The sequence below is a fragment of the Bombina bombina genome, chromosome 6 (assembly GCF_027579735.1).
Source record: "Bombina bombina isolate aBomBom1 chromosome 6, aBomBom1.pri, whole genome shotgun sequence".
Classification (NCBI taxonomy): domain Eukaryota; kingdom Metazoa; phylum Chordata; class Amphibia; order Anura; family Bombinatoridae; genus Bombina; species Bombina bombina.
In genome coordinates this window covers 883,133,079-883,158,874 of record NC_069504.1, presented here as the reverse complement: position 1 = coordinate 883,158,874, position 25,796 = coordinate 883,133,079, and the positions used below count along the sequence as shown (strand labels likewise).

The following is a 25,796-nucleotide window of genomic DNA, read 5'->3' as shown; positions in this document are numbered from 1 at the left end:
CCCATAAGAAACAATGGGGCTGCGTTAGAAGCTTGGACGCTGCTTTTTTGCAGGTGTTTTTTTTTTTTTTTTAATCCGGCTCAGCCCCATTGTTTCCATTGTTTCCTATGGGGAAATCGTGCACAAGCACGTTTAGCCAGCTCACCGCTAACTTAAGCAGCGCTGGTATCGAGGTAAATTTTGCTCAACGCTCACTTTTCTGAGGCTAACACAGCCATTCAGAAAACTCGTAATACCAGCGTTGTTTTAAGTGAGCACTGAAAAATAAAGGCTCGTTAGCACCTCACGGCTTTACCGACAAAACTCGTAATCTAGCTGCTTGTATCTAAGACTCAGCAGACTGCCCCCTTATCTCAGTGAGTTTTAAAACATTGCAATTAGTGCTGGTTCCTGCATAATTCCACAAAAGAGAGAACAATTTTATCTATATGGCACACATGAACTAGCACTGTCTGGCTTTGAAATGCTAATAAAATACTCTGAGATAAGAGGCGACCTGCATGGGCTTAGAAATAGGCAGATATTTAGAGGTTATAAAGTATATTAAAGGACAGTATACTATAAAATTGTTTTTCCCTTAATGTGTTACCAATTACTTTTTTTTACCAGCTGCAGAGTATAAAATTTGAGATTTGCTTTTTTAAGATTTATTTGTGTATATGAATTAGCTGATTTTGTGTTTTGAATCCACAACCTAATAAAATGGGTTGAGTTTGTAGGTATAATCAGATCTCATTACTGTATCACATTGTTTACATATACCTGCTTCTTTATCTTCTATCTGTCCAATATCATCAATACTTGGAGAGCACAATGGAAAATTAACATTGTATTACCTTATCTCTTCTATACCCCACTGGGAGTGTAGTTTCTTCTACTGGCTGTGTTAACACAGCTTGGCCTTGAGGCCAAAAAAAATCAGGATGGGTGGGGATACAACAGGCTAAATAATCAATTTCAAATGCCAATACAAGGGTAATGGAAATACTTGTAAACAATTTAATACACTCCAGCAGGTGAAGTGGATCATTGGGAGCAAATTAAAGGGGAGAAAGTTTTTGAGTAAACTGTCCCTTTATATACAACAATGTTGGTTGTGTAAAGCTGGGGAATGGTTAGTAAAGGCGTTTATCTTTTTAAACAAAATCAAGTAGACTGTTCCTTTAAAGGGATATTCCAGTCAAAATTTAAATGCACATAAATTAATTACATCTTTGAAAAGAAACAGAAGCATATTTGCTATATACATATATTTGCAAAAATGCTTCTAGTTAAAGTTATTTTTGTTTTAGTGTTGGCATTTTTCTCTGCACGTGCATGTGAAGCATAGCTAGATATTCTCGGTGCACAAGCATTTTAAATACTGCAGCTGCTCAGAGTGCCAGTGGAGCTTGTATCTTGTCAGCAATTAACAAATTGAGTAATTACCAGATGCTACAATCACCTTCGGCTCTCTGAACAAGTGCTGTGTTTAAAATGCTGGTGCACAGAGCGTACTTAAAGGGACGCTAAACCCAAAGTTTTCGAATTTACTCCCATTATCAATTTTTCTTTGTTCTCTTGCTATCTTTATTTTAAAAGCAGGAATGTGATGCATAGGAGCCGGGCCATTTGAGAACCTGGGTTATGCTTGCTTATTGGTGGGTAAATGTAAACCTCCAATAAGCTGGCTGCTAAGATTTACATTCCTGCTTTTAAAATAAAGATAGGAAGAGAATGAAGAAAAATTGATAATGGGAATAAATTAGAAAGTTGCTTAAAATGTCATGCTCTATCTGAATCATGAAAGAAAAAAATTGGGTTCAGTGTCCCTTTTAGATACTTTTGAAATAGCTATGTTAGAAGCATTTTATTTAATACTTGTGTATTACAAAAATGATTCTATTCAAAACCTGAAATGCACCAATGTGAATTCCAATTTTGATTGGTATGTTCATTTTAAAGCTAAACTGACAATGAATATAACAAGAAAGGTAGGTTTGTGTACAACTGATACTAGTATATCAATTGGTTGCTGGTTTATAAGAACCACCATAACCTACATTTCTACTGGTGACGGACACATGGATTTTTATAATTTTAGAAAATACAATTTTTTGTGTGTACATCGTGGTTGTAGGATAATCTATGGCATTTGTTAGTGAGGATGACACCGGTGATATTTCTCTCACTTTGATTTCTCACTTAGACTTTACGTATGCCGACAATAAACCACTTAATGCTCACCCTAATAAGAATGAGGATGGGTTCAGAGAATCGCAAAGTAACCGCTCACGGACATCACGAAGGAGAGTGACTGATGATGAGCGGACTGTGATGGATGCAAATGGAGAAGGTCCCCCCGAATTCTCCCATAATGGACTGGGTAAGAGTGGGAAAAAGAAGAGAGGAAAAATGACTTAACACTTTATATTTAGATTAGTAGAAGGGTTATAGCGGATACTTTCTTCAGAAATGTATCAAGGGGGCAAGCACATGGCTTATGATTGGTCATTTGTGAGACTCGCCAAAAACTATAACAAATTGGAACGTGCAATTTTCAGCATTAGAATTTACTCTTAAAATATCATCAGCAATCTTATATCCCCTCTTAAAAGTTACATAAGAGAAAAATAAAATATATTCTTTGTACATTCATGTGTGTGTATATAGTGTACCAGATGGAGTGCACTCTCACTTCATAGGACAACTTGCCAGGGTGCATGCAGAAAAAATATCAATAAACAGTGGCTTGCACTCGCTGGTCTTTCCAAAAACATGCCTTTATTGTAACGTGTGTGTATAATATATATATATATATATATATATATGTGTGTATGTATGTGTGTATATATATATATATATATATATATATATATATATATATATATATATATATATATATATATATATATATATATATATATATATATATATATATATATATATATATATATACACAAAACACGGAAGGGAACTGCACTCTCATACTGGACCGGGTACACATCCCATGAACATGCAGCACAGCTTCCTGTGGGAGCAGCACAGCTTCCTGTGAGTGCCAGTGGCACCCAGGGCTGAGCATGTTGCAGGGTTATGGGATGTGTACCCGGTCCAGTATGAGAGTGCAGTTCCCTTCCGTGTTTTGTATATGTCTAGGGTGATTACATATTCCTGTGCACCCTTCCCTTGTTCCCAGTTTGTTTGGATTTGAAAGCTTGCATTGTGTGGCTGTTTTAGGGTCCCAGGTATTGAAAAGGACCTTGACGTGGTACCTGAGCTTGTCCCATTTGGCCAGATGCGGTGACTAACCTTTGCATTTTTGCTTTTAAATCTTAGCTGAGAGCTTGTAAGTGAGTGCTGGGTTTTCTCTGTGTGTTGTATTAATTTGTTTTGTAATTTTCCCTATGGTTCTTGCACCCAGACCTGACTGGGGTTAACTGCCTGTGACTCTAGGAGCAGCACAGCTTCCTGTGAGTGCCAGTGGCACCCAGGGCTGAGCATGTTGCAGGGTCATGGGATGTGTACCCGGTCCAGTATGAGAGTGCAGTTCCCTTCCGTGTTTTGTATATGTCTAGCGTGATTACATATTCCTGTGCACCCTTCCCTTGTTCCCAGTTTGGATTTGAAAGCTTGCATTGTGTGGCTGTTTTAGGGTCCCAGGTATTGGAAAGGACCTTGACGAGGTACCTTGGCTTGTCCCATTTGGCCAGATGCGGTAACTAACCTTTCCATATATAAACCAGCATAAAGGAAGTCGCTCACAGGGTCTTGCAAAAAGATAAAGCATTTATTTAACATTTCGGGTGTTACCCCTTTCTCAAAAAACAGCACAGTGTAAAACAGTATACTCACCCCCCCTTAAAGTGCCATTATACACTCATTTTTTCTTTGCATAAATGTTTTGTAGATCTATTTATAAAGCTCATAAAGTTTGTTTTTTAAAAAAATGTATAATTTTGCTTATTTTTAAATAACATTGCTCTGATTTTCAGACTCCTAACCAAGCCCCAAAGTTTTATTTGAATACCGTCAGCTACCTTCTCCAGCTTGCACCTGTTTGTGTAAAGGGTCTTTTCATATGCAAAAGAAGGGGGAGGGGGAGTGTCTTATTTCCCACTTGCAGTGGGCTTTCCAACTGCCTTTTCAACAGAGCTAAACTGAAAGCTTCTAAGTATGTTTTTAAACCATTTTAGACTGGATTTTTATATCAGTATCTGTGCATCTTATTCTTTATAGTAGTGTCTATTACATGCAGTTATATGAAAATGAGTGTATACTGTCCCTTTAAATACCCCTGCACAGCAAACAATTAGTGTGGAAAGCACCCTGGTAACACGGAAGTAAACCCACGTCACGTAACACAAGGTCACGCCCCGTTGGCATGGCAACCAGACACTTAGCAGTGCAAACTGAGTGACAGTTAAAAACAACAGCAAAACAGATTGATAGGAGCAATGTTAACATAGGAGCAATATTAAAATACAGGCATGGGTAAATACAAGCATGGGTACATACAAACAAGCAGTAGTATAATATAATGTAGGTACCATTAATCACCAAAATCACTCAGCGCATATACATGCAAACATTCAAAGGGTATACCTAGCCAAAACGATATAATAAATTGGGTACGGATAATGTACATCTGTGGAGCTCAGGCATTCAACTACCCATATACCTTAAAAGTATTCCTAGCGCAGTCTAACACAACTCCCCATGTGTAACACACAATAAGCTATGCATGCAGGTGGTGTACACATATAGTAAACGGCATAGAAACTAAGTCACCCCGCATCCCAGGTCGAACACTGTGCTGTTTTTTGAGAAAGGTGTAACACCCAAAACGTCAAATGCTTTATCTTTTTTCAAGACCTTGTGAGTGACTTCCTTTATGCTGGTTCGTTTATACTCTTGAAGTGCACCCGGGGCAAGGAGAGCTTAATGAAGCTATTTGGAGCTGGTGCTGGAGTGCGAGAGAGAGAGTGCGAGAGAGAGAGTGCGAGAGAGAGAGTGTAATAAGAGCAAGAGTAATAAGAGCAATAAGAGCTTATTTGCCTAGGTATGTACCTAAACGGAGCACAGCAGACTCGTATATGCTTTTGTCACACCCTGCACTTTAAAATCAATACAGTTGTAGAAAAGGCGCTTTTTGCTAATTTTAGTGATAACATTAATAAGGGGTAGATTGCAGTCTATCATTTTGATAGTTATCATTACGTTTAAAGGGACATGAAACCCAATTTTTTCTTTCATGATTTAAAAAGAGAAGTAAATTGGAAAGTTGTTTAAAATCGCAGGCTATTATCTAATTTGCTTAATTCTCTTGATATCTTTTTGTTAAAAAGCATGTCTAAATAGACTCAGTAGCTGCTCATTGGTGGCTGCACATAGATGCCTCATGTGATTGGCTAACCCTTGTGTATTGCTATTTCTTCTCCAAAGGATATCTGAAAAATGAAGTAAATGAAATAGAAGTAAATTGGAAATAAAATGTTTGGGTTTCATGTCCCTTTAATGGCTGCCATTGGGCTGTTTTTAATGTCATTACTGTCATAATTAGATATTTTATATCAAAAGTGGCCCTATACTTAAAACAAACAGATTCACAATACTTAAAGGGACACTAGATCAAAATTAAACTTTCATTATTCAGATAGAGCATGCAGTTTTAAACAACTTTCCAATTTACTTCCATTAACAAAATGTGCACAGTCTTTTTATATTTAAACTTTTTTAATCACCAGCTCCTACTGAGCATGTGCAAGAATAAGTCTGTATGCATTTGTTAATGGCTGATGGCTGTCACATGGTACGTGTATGCATTTGTGATTGACTGATGGCTGTCACATGGTACAGGGGGAGTGGAAAAAGACATAACTTTTAAAATTGTTAGAAACAAAATCTACTACTCTTTGATTATGCAAATCTACTGTGTTGACTGGTCCTTTAACAACCTCTTTTTAGGTCCATTTTTCACTGATCTATTTCAACAGCTGAAATTACCCCCTGCCATATTGAATGAAAATGTTACCAAATGGATGCAAACACTGCCTGCTCCATCACTTAAAGGGGCATTAAACACTTTGATATGGTAAAATAAAAAATAAATTGTGTATATATAAAAAGGGGGGTTCTTCAGTTGCTGTTAGAAATGAAAGTGCAGAACACTGTTGCATTCCACACAGTCATTGGTGTTTAATGTTCCTTTTAAGTTGGAAAAAATAATAATAAGCAGTTTACAATAAGTGAAAATGATAACCTCATGCACATGTTAACTATACAGATAATGCCCCTGTCTTCCCTGTCCCTTTAACACAGAGCTTTCCAAACTGCTCATGTTGGCGACACACTTTTTAGACCTACATGATTTTGCGACACAGTAATTCAGTCGTACTAGCAAACAGGAGGTTAAACCAACTTGCTTTAAGAGATACGGACACATACATAAAATCTATAATAACAAAATGTATTTACAAGTAACAGTAAGTATGTGCAAGAATAAAAAAAGAAGTTAAATAACACCAATAGCTACTTACTATTTTAATGGGATGTATGAGATTGATGGGATGAACACAGTTTCTGAATATTTGGTGGAATATTAGATAAAGACACTCGCATTTCATCATCAAGCATTTTTAAGCTTCCACTTCCTATCCATATATCCAGAGCAGGAGCAGCAATGCACTACTGGGAGCTAGCTGCAAAAAAACCCAACACTGACTTCAGCTCTGCGTTTAAGCTGCCGCCCTCAGAGCTCTGCGAGTTGCACTGACTACTGCCCGCACGGCAAATACACTGCTATCACACTCACCGACTACACATGCAGTCAGGAGCCGATTGAGGAGACTACACGTGCAGTCAGGAGCCAATGTGCCGCCAATGGTAATAGTTTCAGTTCCCACTGAGCAGCGCTAATAGGTTAAAATGATCTGTGACCCACTAGGTATCAATCACGAGGCAACCATTTGATATGCGTAGCAAGCAGGCGAAAAGTCGGAAACCTAAAAAAATTTTTTAATTATTTTAAATTTTAAAAAAAATTGTGCTGAAGCAGGGACACACCTACACACTGCTGCCGACACACTGTGTCACAACACACAGTTTGGAAAGCACTGCTATAAAACATGTTACAAATCCTGCAATCTGTATTTAAAATGATGTTTTAAGCTAAGTTGCTATTCAGCTGTGCTATAAAATGCACCATATTTTATGGATGACAAAATACTCCCAGGACAAGACCTTTATCATTCCACATTGTGGTGTTGTGTGTGCCATGTGGTACTTTCACTCCACCCAGTGGCGTGCTTAGATATTGCACTGCCTTTGGCCTTTCAAAGCAGTAGAGTTTGCCAAGACTTAATTATATTCTCAACATCCTTCTTCTGCCAAGCCTATTTACATATAAGCAAAACTATGCATAGCATTAATCTCCTTATCAGCAAAATATTCTGTCACACACCATTAAGATTAGCAATTCCTAATTCACATTCCATTGGTTACTTAATACCAAAATAAAATACACCATGTGGTTGTGTGTTTTTTATGATTATCTGCAGTAATTTTTGGTTGGGAATAATCTCACCAATGATATTGCAGCTGCCAAAATATTGCAGCCACAATGTTGCCATGGCTACAGTGTTGTCAGAGCACTGCTGCCTGTGCCTGAATGTCACAAGTCACATTATTGGGGGGGGGGGGGGGGCTATGAGAACTCCTATTAACCCCTTGGATACAAAAGAGACACAAAACAAATTGTAATTACAAGATTTTGCAGTCTTGTAATAAATTAACATACTAAGTGAGTGTGACATGTTTTGAATACAATAAAATCTTGTTTGCTGCAATTTTTTACCCAACAACCTAATGCCACCCACCACTTACCTAATTTGGAGGAGCCACTTGTTACTCATAAATTAACATATTATATTACAATATCACAGTGTTTCATATCCCTTTTAACGTTACCTTAAATCAAAATTTTGGGCAATGGCATTTTGCTTCTAGGTGTCATAGAACATGATTCAGGGTACTGTGCCTGGATACCGCAGTCATTGCTATAAAGGTCCAGTTTAAAGGGACATGGTTATATTAATATACTTTATAACATTTAAACCTCTTAAATTTCTGCCTGTTTCTAAGCCACTACAGACAGCCTCTTATCACATGCTTTTTTTATTCGTTTTTCACAGCCAGACACTGCTAATTCATGTGTGAATTATAGATAATATTGTGCTCACTCCCGTGGCACTAATTGGCTAAAATGCAAGTCAACAGATAATAAATTAAAAAATAGCCATGTGATCAGGGATCTCTCAAAAGATGCTTAGATACAAAGTTATCACAGAGGTAAAAAGTATATTAACCCTTTGAGTGCTAAGCATTTTCCCACCTAGGTGCTAAGCTGGATTTTAGGGTTTTTAATTTTTGATATATATATATATATATATATATATATATATATATATATATATATATATATATATATATATATATATATATATATATATATATATATATATATATATATATTTTAACTTTTTCTTTTTTCAGATCCCCAAGACTTTATACCATTGCAAAGGTTAGGCGATTACCTTTCCAACGGTGGGGGTCTGTAGCTGCCTAGATGACTGAGATAGGTAGGAGCGAATGGGAGCCCCCAGATCTACCTCAAGGTGGGAGAGTGCTAGCGACAGCTCTGAGCCGTCGTTGGCACCTGACTGAGACTCAAAGAGTTAATATAACAATATTGGTTGTGCAAAGCTAGGGAATGGGTAATCAAGGGATTATCTATCTTTTTAAGAAATAAACATTTTGGAGTTGACTGTCCCTTTAAAAACTAAGCTGGGCGCTGAAAGTCTGATCAGCTGATTCTGAATACAAACATAGTCATTGTTCTTCACTCCTGAAGAAGTATCTGTTTGACTCAAGCCATTACAGGATTACTGACCACTGATCTATAGTAAATAAGATTCCCCCACGAGAAATTGCAAACTAAATGTTGATTGTATGTAAAGATATAAATAAAAACAAACATCTACCTGCAGGTATACTAAATCCAAATGTGTTTACAAAAAAAAATTCTGTTACACAAATAGTAGCATTTGTCATTGATACCCCTTTGGGTAGGTCATAGAGATTTATATTGTCGACCATCTTTAGATCCATAAGCTAAAGACATTTATCCCCCCCCCCCATCAAGCTACAACTAACTTTTAAATACAATTGAAAAATATCAGCAATCAGGGCAGCTTTATTTGTGAATCCACTTGCATCACCAGATTGCATTAAGTGATTGTGCTGACATTACAGAACATTATCTTGTTTCTGCAGACAGTAAATTGGTCTTGCAAAGCAGTAATTGACAGGATACTACAAAACAAATGACATTTTTGGCTTCTACAAGCAATCGCTCATAATGATATTCTAGATGCTACATCATGGTGCTAAAAATTGTCAATACACTTTGGAATGGTACTAAGTACTCAGTAATGAAAATGTATATAGTATTTGTCATCATATGCTAGTTAGCACCATTTAAAGGCTGACACCCTGATGGTATTTATTTTAGTACAATCGTAAAAAAATATATCTAGAACATATTTAAAGACACCTTGAGAGCTGAATGAGGCCCCTAATAAACCAAATGTAGCTAAAAGAGAAATATACCCAATTGCGCTAAGAAAGAACTCGGCTGAGTTGCAAACCGTTTTTAACTAACTTTTATTAGTCTTTGTTTTTAGGTATATGCATATTTGTTTGCTTTATGATAAGTTAGTTACTACAGAATGCTGTCTTGCTAAAACAGGCTTTTAAGTTTACTTTATCAAACTTTATTTTTTTACAAAAATCTTTCTCAAAGTTTTTTTTAGGTGTTAAAGGGACATTTAACACTAAATAAATCATTACTCTGAATACATCATTCAAACAATGATTAGCCTAAGAATAATTTGTACATGTATTTTTAAAAATTATATTAGTTATAAATATTTTAAAAAAATAATGCCCTTAAAGCTGTGGGTGCCGCCATATTGTAACTTAGGTTAACTTTTCTGCTGAGGCTAATTAGGAATGGGTATAAATGGCTTACTAGACGGTGCAACCAATGACTGTGTGGAATACAGCTGTGTCTGCACTTCTATGTTTAACATGAATTGAAAAGCCCACAATATTCAGAATTAAATTACAGGAAAAGAGAACAAAATAAATAATGAAAGTATATTGAAAACTTAAAGAAATAAAGAAAAAAGAGCGCCCAAACGCATCTAAGTGCAGACAGTCTAAAAAATTTATTGTTTCACATATAAAAGTCACACATAAGAATAACACTCACAATTTAAAAGTCTAAAACAAGCATTGTACGATATCACCCAATGCGTTCTCCTCTCCTTCAGCTTCAATGGCGTTGCGTGCAGCGTCAGTAACCCGGATGTCTGTGGGTGTGTAGAATCCTGGCCAATCCGGCAATTGCTTCCCTAGATCAGCTCCGCGTTGCCGATTGGCTGTAGGGGTCACTCTCTCAATATGGAGATAAGTTCCTTGATAAAATAGAGCGAACTAATAAAACTAAACACATACAATCCTCAGCCCACTCAGTGCATTCAATTGTCAAAGTTGTCAGAATTACACCACAAAACCGGCCTCACAGGATTGATGCAAATATCATTAACAGAGGCAATAGATAAGCCCCCTCACTCGACGTACGTTTCGTTCCGTTCTGGAACTTTTTCAAGAGTGTTGCTGTGCTATAACTTCCTGCCTTTTATAGGAATTAATAGCCTCAGTTACCGGTATTTAACTGTTTCATTGCCACTGAAATATTGATGTTTGGTTACATAGCCAAAATATCCTATACAGAATTATACCTGCTGATTAACATAAATCATGACAGTATATAAATTAATAACTATATAATTGAAAATTACAGATATAGAATTAACTGTTAAAAAAAAAAAAAAAAAAAAATTTTTTTGCTTACCTATACCGTGTTAAAATCATTAATATTGATGTAAAATACATAGATGGTCTAAAAAAAATATATATAAAAAAAGACAATTATTTACATTTAAATATATCAGTAAACATCACAGTTAAAAGAATAACAATATGGCAGGAAATAACAAAATACATATTCATCCTATTTACCCCTTATGTTAAAAAGGCCTGTATATCTAAATCAATATTTAACCCCTGGGGGTAAAGGCAATCCAACTGTTTAATCCAGAATGTTTCTCGTTGTCGGAGTTTGAGTAGCCTATTGGTATCCCATATGTTAGGAGGGATCCATTCTATAACTTTAATTTCTAAACCCTTTGGATCGCAGTTGTGTGCCTGTTTGAAATGCTGTGAGACACTGTGAGTTTCAAGCCCTTTATCAATATTATTTAGATGTTCTCTAAAACGATACTTAATTTTCCTTTTCGTCCTACCTACATAGATATAATTGCATTTACACTTTAGGTGATAGACTACGTGGGTGGTCATACAGGTACACCTATTCTTATTAGAAAACTTTTTTGAATTATCGAAATTTTCAATAGAATTGTGATTGTTCGGTATATGTGGACACATTACACAGTCTTTCTTTTTACATTTAAATGTACCTGTGGTAGTCCCCCAGTCTGATAGCTTTACTGGTGGTTTAGTCCTAAGTTTGCTAGGGGCCAAGATGTTTTTTAGGTCTATATTCTTCCTAAAAACCACTTCAGGTCTTTCTCCCAATGATTTATTTAGAATGGGGTCTAGTTGTAACACCTTCCAGTGTTTATTCAGTATGTCCTTAATCTTAAAGTGTTGGTTATTAAATCTTGTGATAAATTTTGGATTTTTATTCTCCACTGTATGATTTTTGGTACCTTTCTTATTACTTATTTTATCTAGTAGGTCTTTTCTGTCCATACCATCTACTTTATTTTTCATTGTGGAGAGAAGCTCCCTATTGTACCCTTTATCCAAAAATTTCTTAGTTAGAACAGTAGCTTCTTGATTATAATCCTTTTCGTTCGTGCAGTTTCGCCTAATGCGTTGGTATTGACCAAGTGGTATATTATTTTTCCACTGTTTGTAGTGGCCACTCGTTGCATTTAATAAACCATTTCTGTCAGTATCTTTTTTGAAATTTTTTACAGCTATTTTATTTTTATCTACAAACAATGTCAAATCCAAGAAGTTGATCTCTGTATTTGATTTTGTATATGTAAATTCTAAGTTGTAATCGTTAGTATTCATATACTCTATAAATTTCTCTATTTCATTGGACTCCCCCTCCCAGATCATAATGATATCATCTATGTACCTGTAGTACATAAATATATTGGCACAGTACGGGTTATTATTCCATATTTTTAATTCTTCGAAATTGGACATGTAAAGATTTGCATACGATGGGGCAAAGGTCGTCCCCATCGCTGTCCCCTGTATTTGTCTGTAAAATTTATTTTCAAATAAAAAGTAATTATGAGATAGGATAAACTGAATAGACTCAGAGATAAACCTAGATTGGATCGCAGATATACTTCCTTTTTGACATTCCTCCTTAATTACTGCTACACCCTTATTATGAGGTATACTAGTGTACAATGCGGATACATCACAAGTCACCCAATTATAATTCATCTTCCAATCTTTTCCTTCAAATTTCTTGATGACATCCACAGTGTCCTTAATGTAAGAGGGTATCACTTTAACCAGGGGCTGCAGATAATAATCGATGTATTTAGACATATTATCGCATAAGGACCCAATCCCTGACACTATGGGCCTGCCTGGGGGTACTTGTGCATCCTTATGTATTTTTGGTAGGTGATAAAAACATGCTACTTTAGGGTATGCTTCGTATAAATATGAATATTCATTCTGGTTTAGAATTCCATCCTGCTTAGCCTTACATAAGAATTCAAATACTTCCTTTTTGTAATTTTGAGTTGGATTGTAGGTTAAAAGTTGATAAGTATCTTTATCACTCAGCAATCTATATGCCTCATTTAAATAGTCACATCTGTTCTGGTTGTCCAGAACAGATGTGACTATTTAAATGAGGCATATAGATTGCTGAGTGATAAAGATACTTATCAACTTTTAACCTACAATCCAACTCAAAATTACAATAAGGAAGTATTTGAATTCTTATGTAAGGCTAAGCAGGATGGAATTCTAAACCAGAATGAATATTCATATTTATACGAAGCATACCCTAAAGTAGCATGTTTTTATCACCTACCAAAAATACATAAAAATGCACAAGTACCCCCAGGCAGGCCCATAGTGTCAGGGATTGGGTCCTTATGCGATAATATGTCTAAATACATCGATTATTATCTGCAGCCCCTGGTTAAAGTGATACCCTCTTACATTAAGGACACTGTGGATGTCATCAAGAAATTTGAAGGAAAAGATTGGAAGATGAATTATAATTGGGTGACTTGTGATGTATCCGCATTGTACACTAGTATACCTCATAATAAGGGTGTAGCAGTAATTAAGGAGGAATGTCAAAAAGGAAGTATATCTGCGATCCAATCTAGGTTTATCTCTGAGTCTATTCAGTTTATCCTATCTCATAATTACTTTTTATTTGAAAATAAATTTTACAGACAAATACAGGGGACAGCGATGGGGACGACCTTTGCCCCATCGTATGCAAATCTTTACATGTCCAATTTCGAAGAATTAAAAATATGGAATAATAACCCGTACTGTGCCAATATATTTATGTACTACAGGTACATAGATGATATCATTATGATCTGGGAGGGGGAGTCCAATGAAATAGAGAAATTTATAGAGTATATGAATACTAACGATTACAACTTAGAATTTACATATACAAAATCAAATACAGAGATCAACTTCTTGGATTTGACATTGTTTGTAGATAAAAATAAAATAGCTGTAAAAAATTTCAAAAAAGATACTGACAGAAATGGTTTATTAAATGCAACGAGTGGCCACTACAAACAGTGGAAAAATAATATACCACTTGGTCAATACCAACGCATTAGGCGAAACTGCACGAACGAAAAGGATTATAATCAAGAAGCTACTGTTCTAACTAAGAAATTTTTGGATAAAGGGTACAATAGGGAGCTTCTCTCCACAATGAAAAATAAAGTAGATGGTATGGACAGAAAAGACCTACTAGATAAAATAAGTAATAAGAAAGGTACCAAAAATCATACAGTGGAGAATAAAAATCCAAAATTTATCACAAGATTTAATAACCAACACTTTAAGATTAAGGACATACTGAATAAACACTGGAAGGTGTTACAACTAGACCCCATTCTAAATAAATCATTGGGAGAAAGACCTGAAGTGGTTTTTAGGAAGAATATAGACCTAAAAAACATCTTGGCCCCTAGCAAACTTAGGACTAAACCACCAGTAAAGCTATCAGACTGGGGGACTACCACAGGTACATTTAAATGTAAAAAGAAAGACTGTGTAATGTGTCCACATATACCGAACAATCACAATTCTATTGAAAATTTCGATAATTCAAAAAAGTTTTCTAATAAGAATAGGTGTACCTGTATGACCACCCACGTAGTCTATCACCTAAAGTGTAAATGCAATTATATCTATGTAGGTAGGACGAAAAGGAAAATTAAGTATCGTTTTAGAGAACATCTAAATAATGATAAAGGGCTTGAAACTCACAGTGTCTCACAGCATTTCAAACAGGCACACAACTGCGATCCAAAGGGTTTAGAAATTAAAGTTATAGAATGGATCCCTCCTAACATGGGATACCAATAGGCTACTCAAACTCCGACAACGAGAAACATTCTGGATTAAACAGTTGGATTGCCTTTACCCCCAGGGGTTAAATATTGATTTAGATATACAGGCCTTTTTAACATAAGGGGTAAATAGGATGAATATGTATTTTGTTATTTCCTGCCATATTGTTATTCTTTTAACTGTGATGTTTACTGATATATTTAAATGTAAATAATTGTCTTTTTTTATATATATATTTTTTAGACCATCTATGTATTTTACATCAATATTAATGATTTTAACACGGTATAGGTAAGCAAAAAAATTTTTTTTTTTATTTTTTTTTAACAGTTAATTCTATATCTGTAATTTTCAATTATATAATTATTAATTTATATACTGTCATGATTTATGTTAATCAGCAGGTATAATTCTGTATAGGATATTTTGGCTATGTAACCAAACATCAATATTTCAGTGGCAATGAAACAGTTAAATACCGGTAACTGAGGCTATTAATTCCTATAAAAGGCAGGAAGTTATAGCACAGCAACACTCTTGAAAAAGTTCCAGAACGGAACGAAACGTACGTCGAGTGAGGGGGCTTATCTATTGCCTCTGTTAATGATATTTGCATCAATCCTGTGAGGCCGGTTTTGTGGTGTAATTCTGACAACTTTGACAATTGAATGCACCGAGTGGGCTGAGGATTGTATGTGTTTAGTTTTATTAGTTCGCTCTATTTTATCAAGGAACTTATCTCCATATTGAGAGAGTGACCCCTACAGCCAATCGGCAACGCGGAGCTGATCTAGGGAAGCAATTGCCGGATTGGCCAGGATTCTACACACCCACAGACATCCGGGTTACTGACGCTGCACGCAACGCCATTGAAGCTGAAGGAGAGGAGAACGCATTGGGTGATATCGTACAATGCTTGTTTTAGACTTTTAAATTGTGAGTGTTATTCTTATGTGTGACTTTTATATGTGAAACAATAAATTTTTTAGACTGTCTGCACTTAGATGCGTTTGGGCGCTCTTTTTTTCTTTATTTCTTTAGATTATCACTACAAGTTCGTTATGGGACTTTTCTAAGGAGCAGCCTGCACTTTTTACCAATCAAAAGGAGCATTGACTTTTAACTGGACATTCGTTTTTTAACATTTGTAAGACTTTTTACATCTATTTATATCATTGTATATCATTGTATGTCACCTTAATATTGTTTGAGGAACATTAATTACAAATTGTAATACTCATTAGAGATCTAATAGAGATATATCACTACCTAGATTTTAAGCAGCGCCTGTATACTTTCCTTGTCTTTATATTGAAAACTTGTTTTACTATATGTAATTAAACACCTCACGATATTAATACAAATTCTTTAATGTCCCTTTAAAAAAACATTGTTATTTCTTTGCTCAATTGGGTGTTTTTCTCTGTTTGGATTTTATAGAGACATGCAAGCCAATTTTTTTTCTTTCATAAATACACGTTCAAACAACTTTCCAGTTTACCTCTGTTGTCAAATGTGGGTATACTTTGTTGAAGGAGCAGCAGTGCACTACTAGGGGCTAGCTAAATGCATTTGCTTAGCCAATGGCGTGGCATATATCTACAGCCACCAATCTGCAGCTAGCTCCCATTAGTGCACTGCTGTTTCTGAGCCTACTTCATGTATGCTTTTTAAGAGATGACACCAAAAGAACGAGGGAAATTAATTGGAATTTAAAATTGCATGCTCTATCTAAATTGTGAAAGTTTAATTTTTACTTTACTATTCGAAGGAGACCTCTCGGGTGTTATATAGACAAGGTAGCACTCTGGTATTTAAATATCCATTTATAAGTGCTGCAGAATCTGATACTCTACAAATAGTTGATAAATATAAATAAATCTATATAACGATAAATAGCCAATTAGCACACCTAGGTAAGTGTCCTCCAGGGTAAGAATTGCAAATGTGATATACAATAAGTTTAATATAAATAGATATTTTATAATTCAAATAGGCAATGCTTTGGCAAAGTAAATGGTGCAAACATTCATAGATATGTACACAAAAACATTTCAATTGGATAGAGAGGCAATGGTGGTCTAGTAGCATATAAAAGGCACTGGGCTGCAAAAAAAGATATATAGATGAGTAGTGTTAAAGCTTTATAATCTGCCACTGCAGGAAGGGTCATGTAAATAAGGTTATGGAGCTACAATGAACCTCAGATTTGACAGCATGAGGGCAGCAACCATCTGGTCTTTAATCATAGAAAATCGTATTACTTTATTGTCACCATTACCAGGTAGCATGCTTTAAACGTCTATTAACCAGAAGATAAAGTCAGTCAGGTTATCGTGAAATTACCTGGTGGGCAGTATTAGAGTAAGCTGTTTTCTTATCCATGTCCACAACTTGCCAGGGGTGGTGTTTAACCTCCTATTTATCGTCTGGCTGCCATTTGCACATGGTAGCCAGGCCCAGCCCTTTTTTTTTTTCCCTTGTGTGCGGTGCTGTCACAAAATAGGTAGCATAGCGTGTATGTGGTGTGTGAGAGCTGACTCAGGCCAGACTGTTTGATAAAGGGGGGGGCACATTAGACATGCATCTAGTTTGAGTTAGGTTTTAGCTCATAGATGTTTTGCGAGTATTTTGTGTTGTCTCTTATTTCTACTCTGTTTTCTGCTGCAGGCTTCCAGCTAAGTTAAAAGGATGTTTGTGAATTGTATTTATCTTTGTATCAAGAGGCATTAGTTTCTTCCATAACAGACACATTATTTCATATGCTTTTAAAATGTTATTTGAGCCACTAACACTGCCTCTGGGGGGATGGTGAGTGGTAGGGGAAAATGGTGGACCTGTTCTGTCAGGAGCTGGAAGTGATGAAGATAAATTGTTAGAGGTGAAACAGATTTTTCTTCTCCCATTGTTCCATAACTTTTCACTTTCACAGATAGCGACCCTAAACCCCCACGCAGGAACCGGAGCCGCCAAAGCAGGTCCAGTGGTGAGCAAGATTCTGCCAATGACAAACAAACAGGTGATTAATGAAGCCTTAGATGCATAGACAAAATAATAAATGAGAATGTAAGGGTTGACTGGGCTAGGACTCTGTCTAAATCAGGGTACTTTAGTTCTGATCCTCAGAAGTCACTGATGGGTCATATTCTAAAGATCTTAAAGGGACATAATACTCATTTGCTAAATCACTTGAAATTGGTGCAGTATAACTGTAACAATCTGACAGGAAAATATCACCTGAGCATCTCTATGTAAAAAAAGGAAGATATTTTACTAAACAATTTCCTCATCTCAGCAGTCAGTGCTGTGTAAAAAGTTATACTTCAGCTGCTGTCCAGCTGCAGGTAAAAAAAAATGAAGAAATGAACTGCAGCCAATAGGCATCAACTGTGCTGAGGTCATGAACTCTTTTACTGTGATCTCATGAGATTTGACTTAACTCTCATGAGATTTCATAGTAAACTTCCTTAAACTGAATAGGGAAATAAGATGAGTGTGCACGAAGCTCACTCCCTTGGCTGTCCCGGGACAGGCATACTGATTTGTTGCTTAAAGTCCTTTTTCAATGGGGTTTGAATACTTAGGACATTTTGAGGTAAAATATCTTCCTTTTTACATAGAGATGTTACGGTGATATTTTCTAGTCGGTTTTTTACAGCTATGCTGCATCACTTTCAAGTGTTTCAACATTTGGGTATCATGGCCCTTTAACTAGTGCATCAGTGAAATAAATCAGCTGCTTAGTTGCCATAACCTGCTGTCAAAGGTTTTCCAAAAAATATGGTTTGTTATTGGGTCTTGAGGATGTAATTAAAGAGTCCGGAATTAAAGAGTCCTAAATTACAATCATGGTTGGTGGTAGTGGCTATTCCCACAAAGCATTGATGCTGTATAAATTGAGGCCTTGGTTAACCGGGAATTAAAGGGGACATTCTAGAGAGGCTAGAGTGTGTCCTGTAAGTTTTTTAAAAGGCTGTTCAAGTTGTCCCTGGACTGCAAAACAATAAATCATTAATTCTTTAAAAATCATAGTTGTATGTATTTGCATAATATATATCTATATCTCATTAGACGTCTTCATAAGAACTGAACAATCCCGTTTCAACCACAATTTGAGTGAGGTTGGAATGTTTAGAGAAAAAATACTACCCAGTAAGTCCTACGGAGGAGGAATAGTTTTTGTATGGACTTCCTTTTGAGTGTGATCTAACTTTATTTTTATTTTTTTCTTGGCCTGTATGAAAATAGAATTTAGAGTTTACTTTTTTAATACCTTACAGTGACTGGTGCAGATCCTGTTCCTAAAGCAGTTTCTCAGCCTGCACCAAAAAAGGATTCTAAGGCAAAACTACCGGACAAGAAATCTACGAAGGTGAGAACCCAAATAAAGTAAACTATTGGGTTGGTGACATCCATTTTAAAAGTAGTCCCTAATGTCATGATTCTTATCTCAAGGACAATATTGTAACGAATGGGCCATCACAGAAGCAGACCGAGCACCTGAAGGACACAGAGGCAGTTGTTAATGGCACGTCATGAAGAAGAAAGGACTGCTGCTCTCTTCCAGACTAACCCCAGTGAGGACAACTGTGAGAATGGAGGAAATATGAATCCTCCACTCCCTGCTTAAACTGGAATATCTATGTACAAATATATATATATGTACAAACTCAAGTGCTTGTGTGTGTCTTGTATGCAAGGGTTAATTACTCCTGACTTCTAAATTATTCAATTTTGTTGTCTGCATATGAACTCTACAGGTCACATCACACCTTGTATATAATTGCATGTCTACTATTTCCTGCTGATTTCACGCACTGTTTTACCATAGGGTTTGTGATCAAAATACTACTTTTTTATTCTAACCAAACATGCAAGTGTCTCCATCTTTTAAACAAGGTATAATACTCAATACATTTAGCCCTCATGGCAGTCTACAGATTTCAGAAAATCGGACCCTTAGCCTTGAACTGCTCTGAGTTATATTCATACATGAGATTAGATGCCTGGCCCTGCAGTCAAACCTATTTTTCAGCCATGTATCTGCTTCAAACCCCTGACCGTGCAATCCCTAAAAGTTGCTGCAGTCTTTGGCTCCAAGAGTCCTTTACTTTTAGAATGAATTAGTTTGTCGAGCACAGTGATGCATGGATCACGGTATTACAGCATTTAACTTGCACTAAATTTTGTCTGAATTTAAAGGGACACTAAACACCATCGGCTAGATTTAGAGTTTTGTCGGTAAAGACCCGCGTAGCTAACGCAGCTTTTTTTCCTACCGCTGCTTCCAAACAACGCTGGTATTTAGAGTTGTCTGAAGGGCTGCGTTAGGCTCCAAAAAGGGAGCGTTGAGCCGAATTTACTGCCACTTCAACCCTCAATACCAGCATTGCTTACAGTAGCGGTAAGCTGGGAAAACGTGCTCGTCCCCCATAGGAAACAATGGGGCAGTTTGGGCTGAAAAAAAAACTAACACCTGCAAAAAAGCAGCGTTAAGCTCCCAACGCAGCCCCATTGTTTCCTATGGGGAAACACTTTCTAAGTCTGCACCTAACACCCTAACATGTACCCCGAGTCTAAACACCCCTAACCTTACACTTATTAACCCCTAATCTGCCACCCCCGCTATCGCTGACACCTGCATTACACAACCCCTAATCTGCCGCTCCGGACACCGCCTCCTCCTACATTATCCCTATGAACCCCTAATCTGCTGCCCCTAACACCGCCGACCCCTATATTATATTTATTAACCCCTAATCTGCCCCCCCAACGTTGCCGCTACCTTACCTACACTTATTAACCCCTAATCTGCCGACCGGACCTCGCCGCTACTATAATAAATGTATTAACCCCTAAACCGCTGCACTCCCGCCTCGCAAACACTATAATAAATAGTATTAACCCCTAATCTGCCCTCCCTAACATCACCGCCACCTAACTACAAGTATTAACTCCTAATCTGCCGACCGGACCTCGCCGCTACTATAATAAATGTATTAACCCCTAAAGCTAAGTCTAACCCTAACACACCCCTAAGTTAAATATAATTTTAATCTAACAAAATAAATTAACTCTTATAAACTAAAGTATTCCTATTTAAAAATAAATACTTACCTGTAAAATAAACCCTAATATAGCTACAATATAACTAATTATACTAACAAGTTACATTGTAGCTATTTTAGGATTTATATTTATTTTACAGGCAACTTTGCATTTATTTTAACTAGGTACAATAGCTATTAAATAGTTATTAACTATTTAATAGCTACCTAGTTAAAATAATTACAAAATTACCTGTAAAATAAATCCTAACCTAAGTTACAATTAAACCTAACACTACACTATCCATAAATTAATTAAATAAATTAACTACCAATACCTACAATTAAATACAATTAAATAAACTAAACTAAATTACAAAAAAAAACAAACACTAAATTACAGAAAATAAAAAAAATATTACAAGAATTTTAAACTAATTACACCTAATCTAAGCCCCCTAATAAAATTAAAAAAATAAAATAAAAATAAAAGTCCCTACCCTATTCTACATTACAAAGTAATCAGCTCTTTTACCATCCCTTAAAAGGGCTTTTTGCAGGGCATGCCCCAAAGTAATCAGCTCTTTTTGCCTGTAAAAAAAAATACAAACCACCCAAACCCCCTTTAAATAAACCTAACACTACCCCCCTGAAGATCTCCCTACCTTGAGTCGTCTTCACCCAGCCAGGCTTTTATTATTTTTTTTATTTTTATTTTATTAGGGGGCTTAGATTAGGTGTAATAAGTTTAAAATTCTTGTAATATTTCTTTATTTTCTGTAATTTAGCGTTTGTTTTTTTGTAGTTTAGTTTATTTAATTGTAGGTATTGGTAGTTAATTTATTTAATTTATTGATAGTGTAGTGTTAGGTTTAATTGTAACTTAGGTTAGGATTTATTTTACAGGTAATTTTGTAATTATTTTAACTAGGTAGCTATTAAATAGTTCTTAACTATTTAATAGCTATTGTACCTGGTTAAAATAAATACAAAGTTGCCTGTAAAATAAATATAAATCCTAAAATAGCTACAATGTAATTATTAGGTATATTGTAGCTATATTAGGGTTTATTTTACAGGTAAGTATTTAGTTTTAAATAGGAATACTTTAGTTAATAAGAGTTAATTTATTTTGTTAGATTAAAATTATATTTAAATTAGGGGGGTGTTAGGGTTAGGGATATAATTAGCTTTAGGGGTTAATACATTTATTATAGTAGCGGTGAGGTCCGGTCGGCAGATTAGGGGATAATACTTGTAGTTAGGTGGTGGCGATGTTAGGGAGGGCAGATTAGGGGTTAATACTATTTATTATAGTGTTTGCGAGGCGGGAGTGCGGCGGTTTAGGGGTTAATACATTTATTATAGTAGCGGCGAGGTCCGGTCGGCAGATTAGGGGTTAATAAGTGTAGGAAAGGTAGCGGCGACGTTGGGGGGGCAGATTAGGGGTTAATAAATATTATGTAGGTTTCGGCGACGTTAGGGGCAGCAGATTAGAGGTTCATAGGGATAATGTAGGTGGCGGCGATGTGCAGTCGGCAGATTAGGGGTTAAAAATATTTTATAGTGGCAGCGATGTGGGGGGACCTCGGTTTAGGGGTACTTAGGTAGTTTATGGGTGTTAGTGTACTTTAGAGCACTGTAGTTAAGAGCTTAACTACAGCCTTTCCATGGGCGTTAGGAGTCTTGTCGGTAGAGGGTCTACCGCTCACTTCTGCCAAGACTCTAAATACCGGCGTTGGGAAGATCCCATTGAAAATATAGGATAAGCAATTGGCGTAAGGGGATCTGCTGTATGGAAAAGTCGCGGCTTGAAAGTGAGCTTTACACCTTTACCTGGCCGACTCTAAATACCAGCGGGTGGCCAAAAGCAGCGTTAGGACCCCTTAACTTGCTTTTGACGGCTAACGCAGAACTCTAAATCTAGGCGCATGAATGGTGATAGTTCTGTATGAGCTGATAAAGTAAAAAAGCAGATTAGATAAGGAAAACAGGCTAAAGAAACAGGTTACAACATGATGGTACCCAAGCTAATGATTGATTTAAATACACCATGTGTAGCATTTATTTTATGCTCAATATCCCTTTTAAGGCAAAGTATTACTATTTTTCTGATTGGCGTAATTAACTCTAAAGAAGGAAGTATGACCTTCCTTAACTCGGGGTTCTAAGTGTTTGGTAGGCAGGCTTGTTAAGTATTTTGTTTTCCTCTAATATTTCACAAGAGATTTTGGTCATGGTCTGGGTTTACACATTACTCATAACTAACTCCTTGTTTTTACAGGAATACCATTTTACAATTTCACATGTATATTTGTACTTGGAGAGTTCACTTTTCTTGTCCTCTGATTTTTTTTAATTTTTTTTTTATTGATTTTTTTAGCCAAAAAGGACAAAGCAATAATAAACTTTACATAGAGTTGTGCCACGCAGGGCAAGAAAAAAAATTCCAATACAATATAAAAATTAAATCCTGCAGAGATATGTTATATTATTCCTCATTTAACAGAAAGTCTAGTGAAAAGGTAAAAAACTTTTCCACTTTAAACATTGTATATTTATTATTGGCATTTTAACTAAATACAGACTATCACAACCAGACAAACAAAAAACACACAAAAAAAGACGAATAAAGAACCCCCTGCTCTCCTCCAATCCTATCCTCTCAGATAAGTTGCCACTCACCCCTTAGATTGCCTTCCAGTATAAAGAGTGAGTTTTTAAAAGGTAAAATAACTGATTTCTGAGTCTCATATTCTAAAGTCTTAATAAATGTCCCCCATTTCTCTTGTAAGATGTATCGAGTCCACGGATTCATCCTTACTTGTGAGATATTCTCCTCCCCTACATGAAGTGGCAAAGAGCACCCACAGCAGAGCTGCCTATATATCTCCCCCTTAGCTCCACCCCCCAGTCATTCTCTTTGCCTACTCTAAGAAACTAGGCAGTGCAGAGCGAGTGTGGTGACAAAAATGTTAGTTTTTTATTTCTCAAGCAAAAGTTTATTTTAAATGGTACCGGTGTGTACTATTTACTATCTGGCAGAAAAGGGATGAAGATTTCTGCAAGGAGGATTATGATCTTAGCACTTTGTAACTAAGATCCACTGCTGTTCTCACAAGAGCTGAAGAGTACAGGAAAACTTCAGTTGGGGGAACGGTTTGCATGCTAAGCTGCATATGAGGTATGTTCAGTCTATGTTTTTTCTAGACAGACTGTGTTAATTCTAGAAAAGGCTGGCAATATCCCCATGAGGGAAGGGTAAGCTGTATTCAGACACTTGGATAGGAATTTCAGCTTGCTTGAAGGGCTCATAAGTTACTGGTGACACTGTTAGGAAAAAACGTTTTTGTTTGTTCAGTAAATGATGCAATTATAACGTTTTTTTGAAGGGACTAAAGGGGTCATTGTGGCTTGTTTTGGGGTTTTTTAACCCACATGGTTAATTAAGAGACACTCTGGTGTTTTGTTTGATAGGCCTCAAAACATCGAGTGAAGTGGGAGGGGCCTATTTTCACGCCTCGGTTGCGCAGTTTCTTTTCCTTAGAGACATCCAACTGCTTCTCCAGTGGTTCCTGCTGTGTTTGAGGGCTGTAAAGAAGGTTTTTTGCCCACAAATCGTTCTGAAGGGCAGGTAGGCGCCACAGCAGAGCTGTGGCAAGGTGCTGAAAGTCTTTTTTACCGGTTTTTGACGTTTTTTCAATCCGGTTTTGCCATTAAGGGGTTAATTGTTTATTTGCATAGCTGTGCAAAGTTACTAAGGCTGTAAGATACTACTGTAAAAATTTCGTTAAGTTTACTGCTTTTTTACACCGTTTTGCAGAACTTGTGCAGCTTTTTTTCTCTTAAAGGCACAGTACCGTTTTATTTCTAAGTGTTATTTACTTTGATTACAGTGTTTTCCAAGCTTGCTTGTTACATTACTAGCCTGTTTAACATGTCTGACACCAAGGAAAATCCTTGTTCAATATGTTTGGAAGCCATTGTGGAACCCCCTCTTAGAATGTGTCCCAATTGTACTGATATGTCTATAAATTATAAAGAACATATATTAGCACTTAAAATTAGAGCAATAGATGATTCTCGGTCAGAAGTAAATAAGGGTGCGCCATCTAGCTCTCCCCAAGTGTCACAACCAGTAACGCCCGCACAAGTGACGCCAAGTACCTCTAGTGCGTTGAATTCATTTACTTTACAAGACATGGCCACAGTTATGAATACAACCCTCACAGAGGTTTTATCCAAACTGCCTGGTTTACAAGGAAAGCGGGACAGCTCTGGGTTAAGGAAAAATGATGAGCCGTCTCATGCTTTAGTAGCCGTATCTGATATGCCCTCACAATGCTCGGGTGAGGGATTTGTTATCTGAGGGAGAAATTTCTGATTCAGGAAAGACGCTTCCTCAGACAGATTCTGATATGACGGCCTTTAAATTTAAGCTTGAACACCTCCGCTTATTGCTTAGGGAGGTATTAGCAACTCTAGATGATTGTGACCCTATAGTGGTCCCAGAGAAATTGTGTAAAATGGATAAATACTTAGAGGTTCCTGTTTACACTGATGTTTTTCCAGTCCCTAAGAGGATTGTGAATATTATTGCTAAGGAGTGGGATAGACTAGGTATTCCATTCACTCCCCCTCCTGTTTTTAAGAAAATGTTTCCCATATCTGACACCATAAGGGACTCATGGCAGACAGTTCCTAAGGTGGAGGGAGCTATTTCTACTCTGTCTAAGCGTACAACTATACCTATCGAAGACAATTGTGCTTTCAAAGATCCTATGGATAAAAAAATTAGAGGGTCTCTTGAAGAAAATTTCTGTTCATCAAGGTTTTTTCTCTCCAACCTATTGTGTGCATTGTTCCTGTAACGACTGCAGCTGCTTTCTGGTTTGAGGCTCTAGAGGAGGCTCTTCAAATGGAGACTCCATTAGAGGAGATTATGGACAGAATTAAGGCCCTTAAGTTGGCTAATTCTTTTATTACAGATGCCGCATTTCAACTGGCTAAATTAGCGGCAAATAATTC

The 25,796-nt window shown here is 36.5% G+C and overlaps 1 protein-coding gene across 1 annotated transcript in view; it reads left to right on the top strand.

Moving 5' to 3' along the window:
- Positions 1-19,395, top strand: part of LOC128663849 (RNA-binding protein FXR2) — a 66,244-nt gene extending 46,849 nt beyond the window's left edge. Inside the window, exons 14-17 of the mRNA XM_053718383.1 lie at positions 2,189-2,365; positions 17,654-17,740; positions 19,002-19,093; positions 19,177-19,395. Coding sequence (XP_053574358.1) covers positions 2,189-2,365; positions 17,654-17,740; positions 19,002-19,093; positions 19,177-19,260 — 440 coding nt within the window. The 3' untranslated portion in view covers positions 19,261-19,395. The remainder of the gene's footprint in view (positions 1-2,188; positions 2,366-17,653; positions 17,741-19,001; positions 19,094-19,176) is intronic.
- Positions 19,396-25,796: the final 6,401 nt, after the last annotated feature.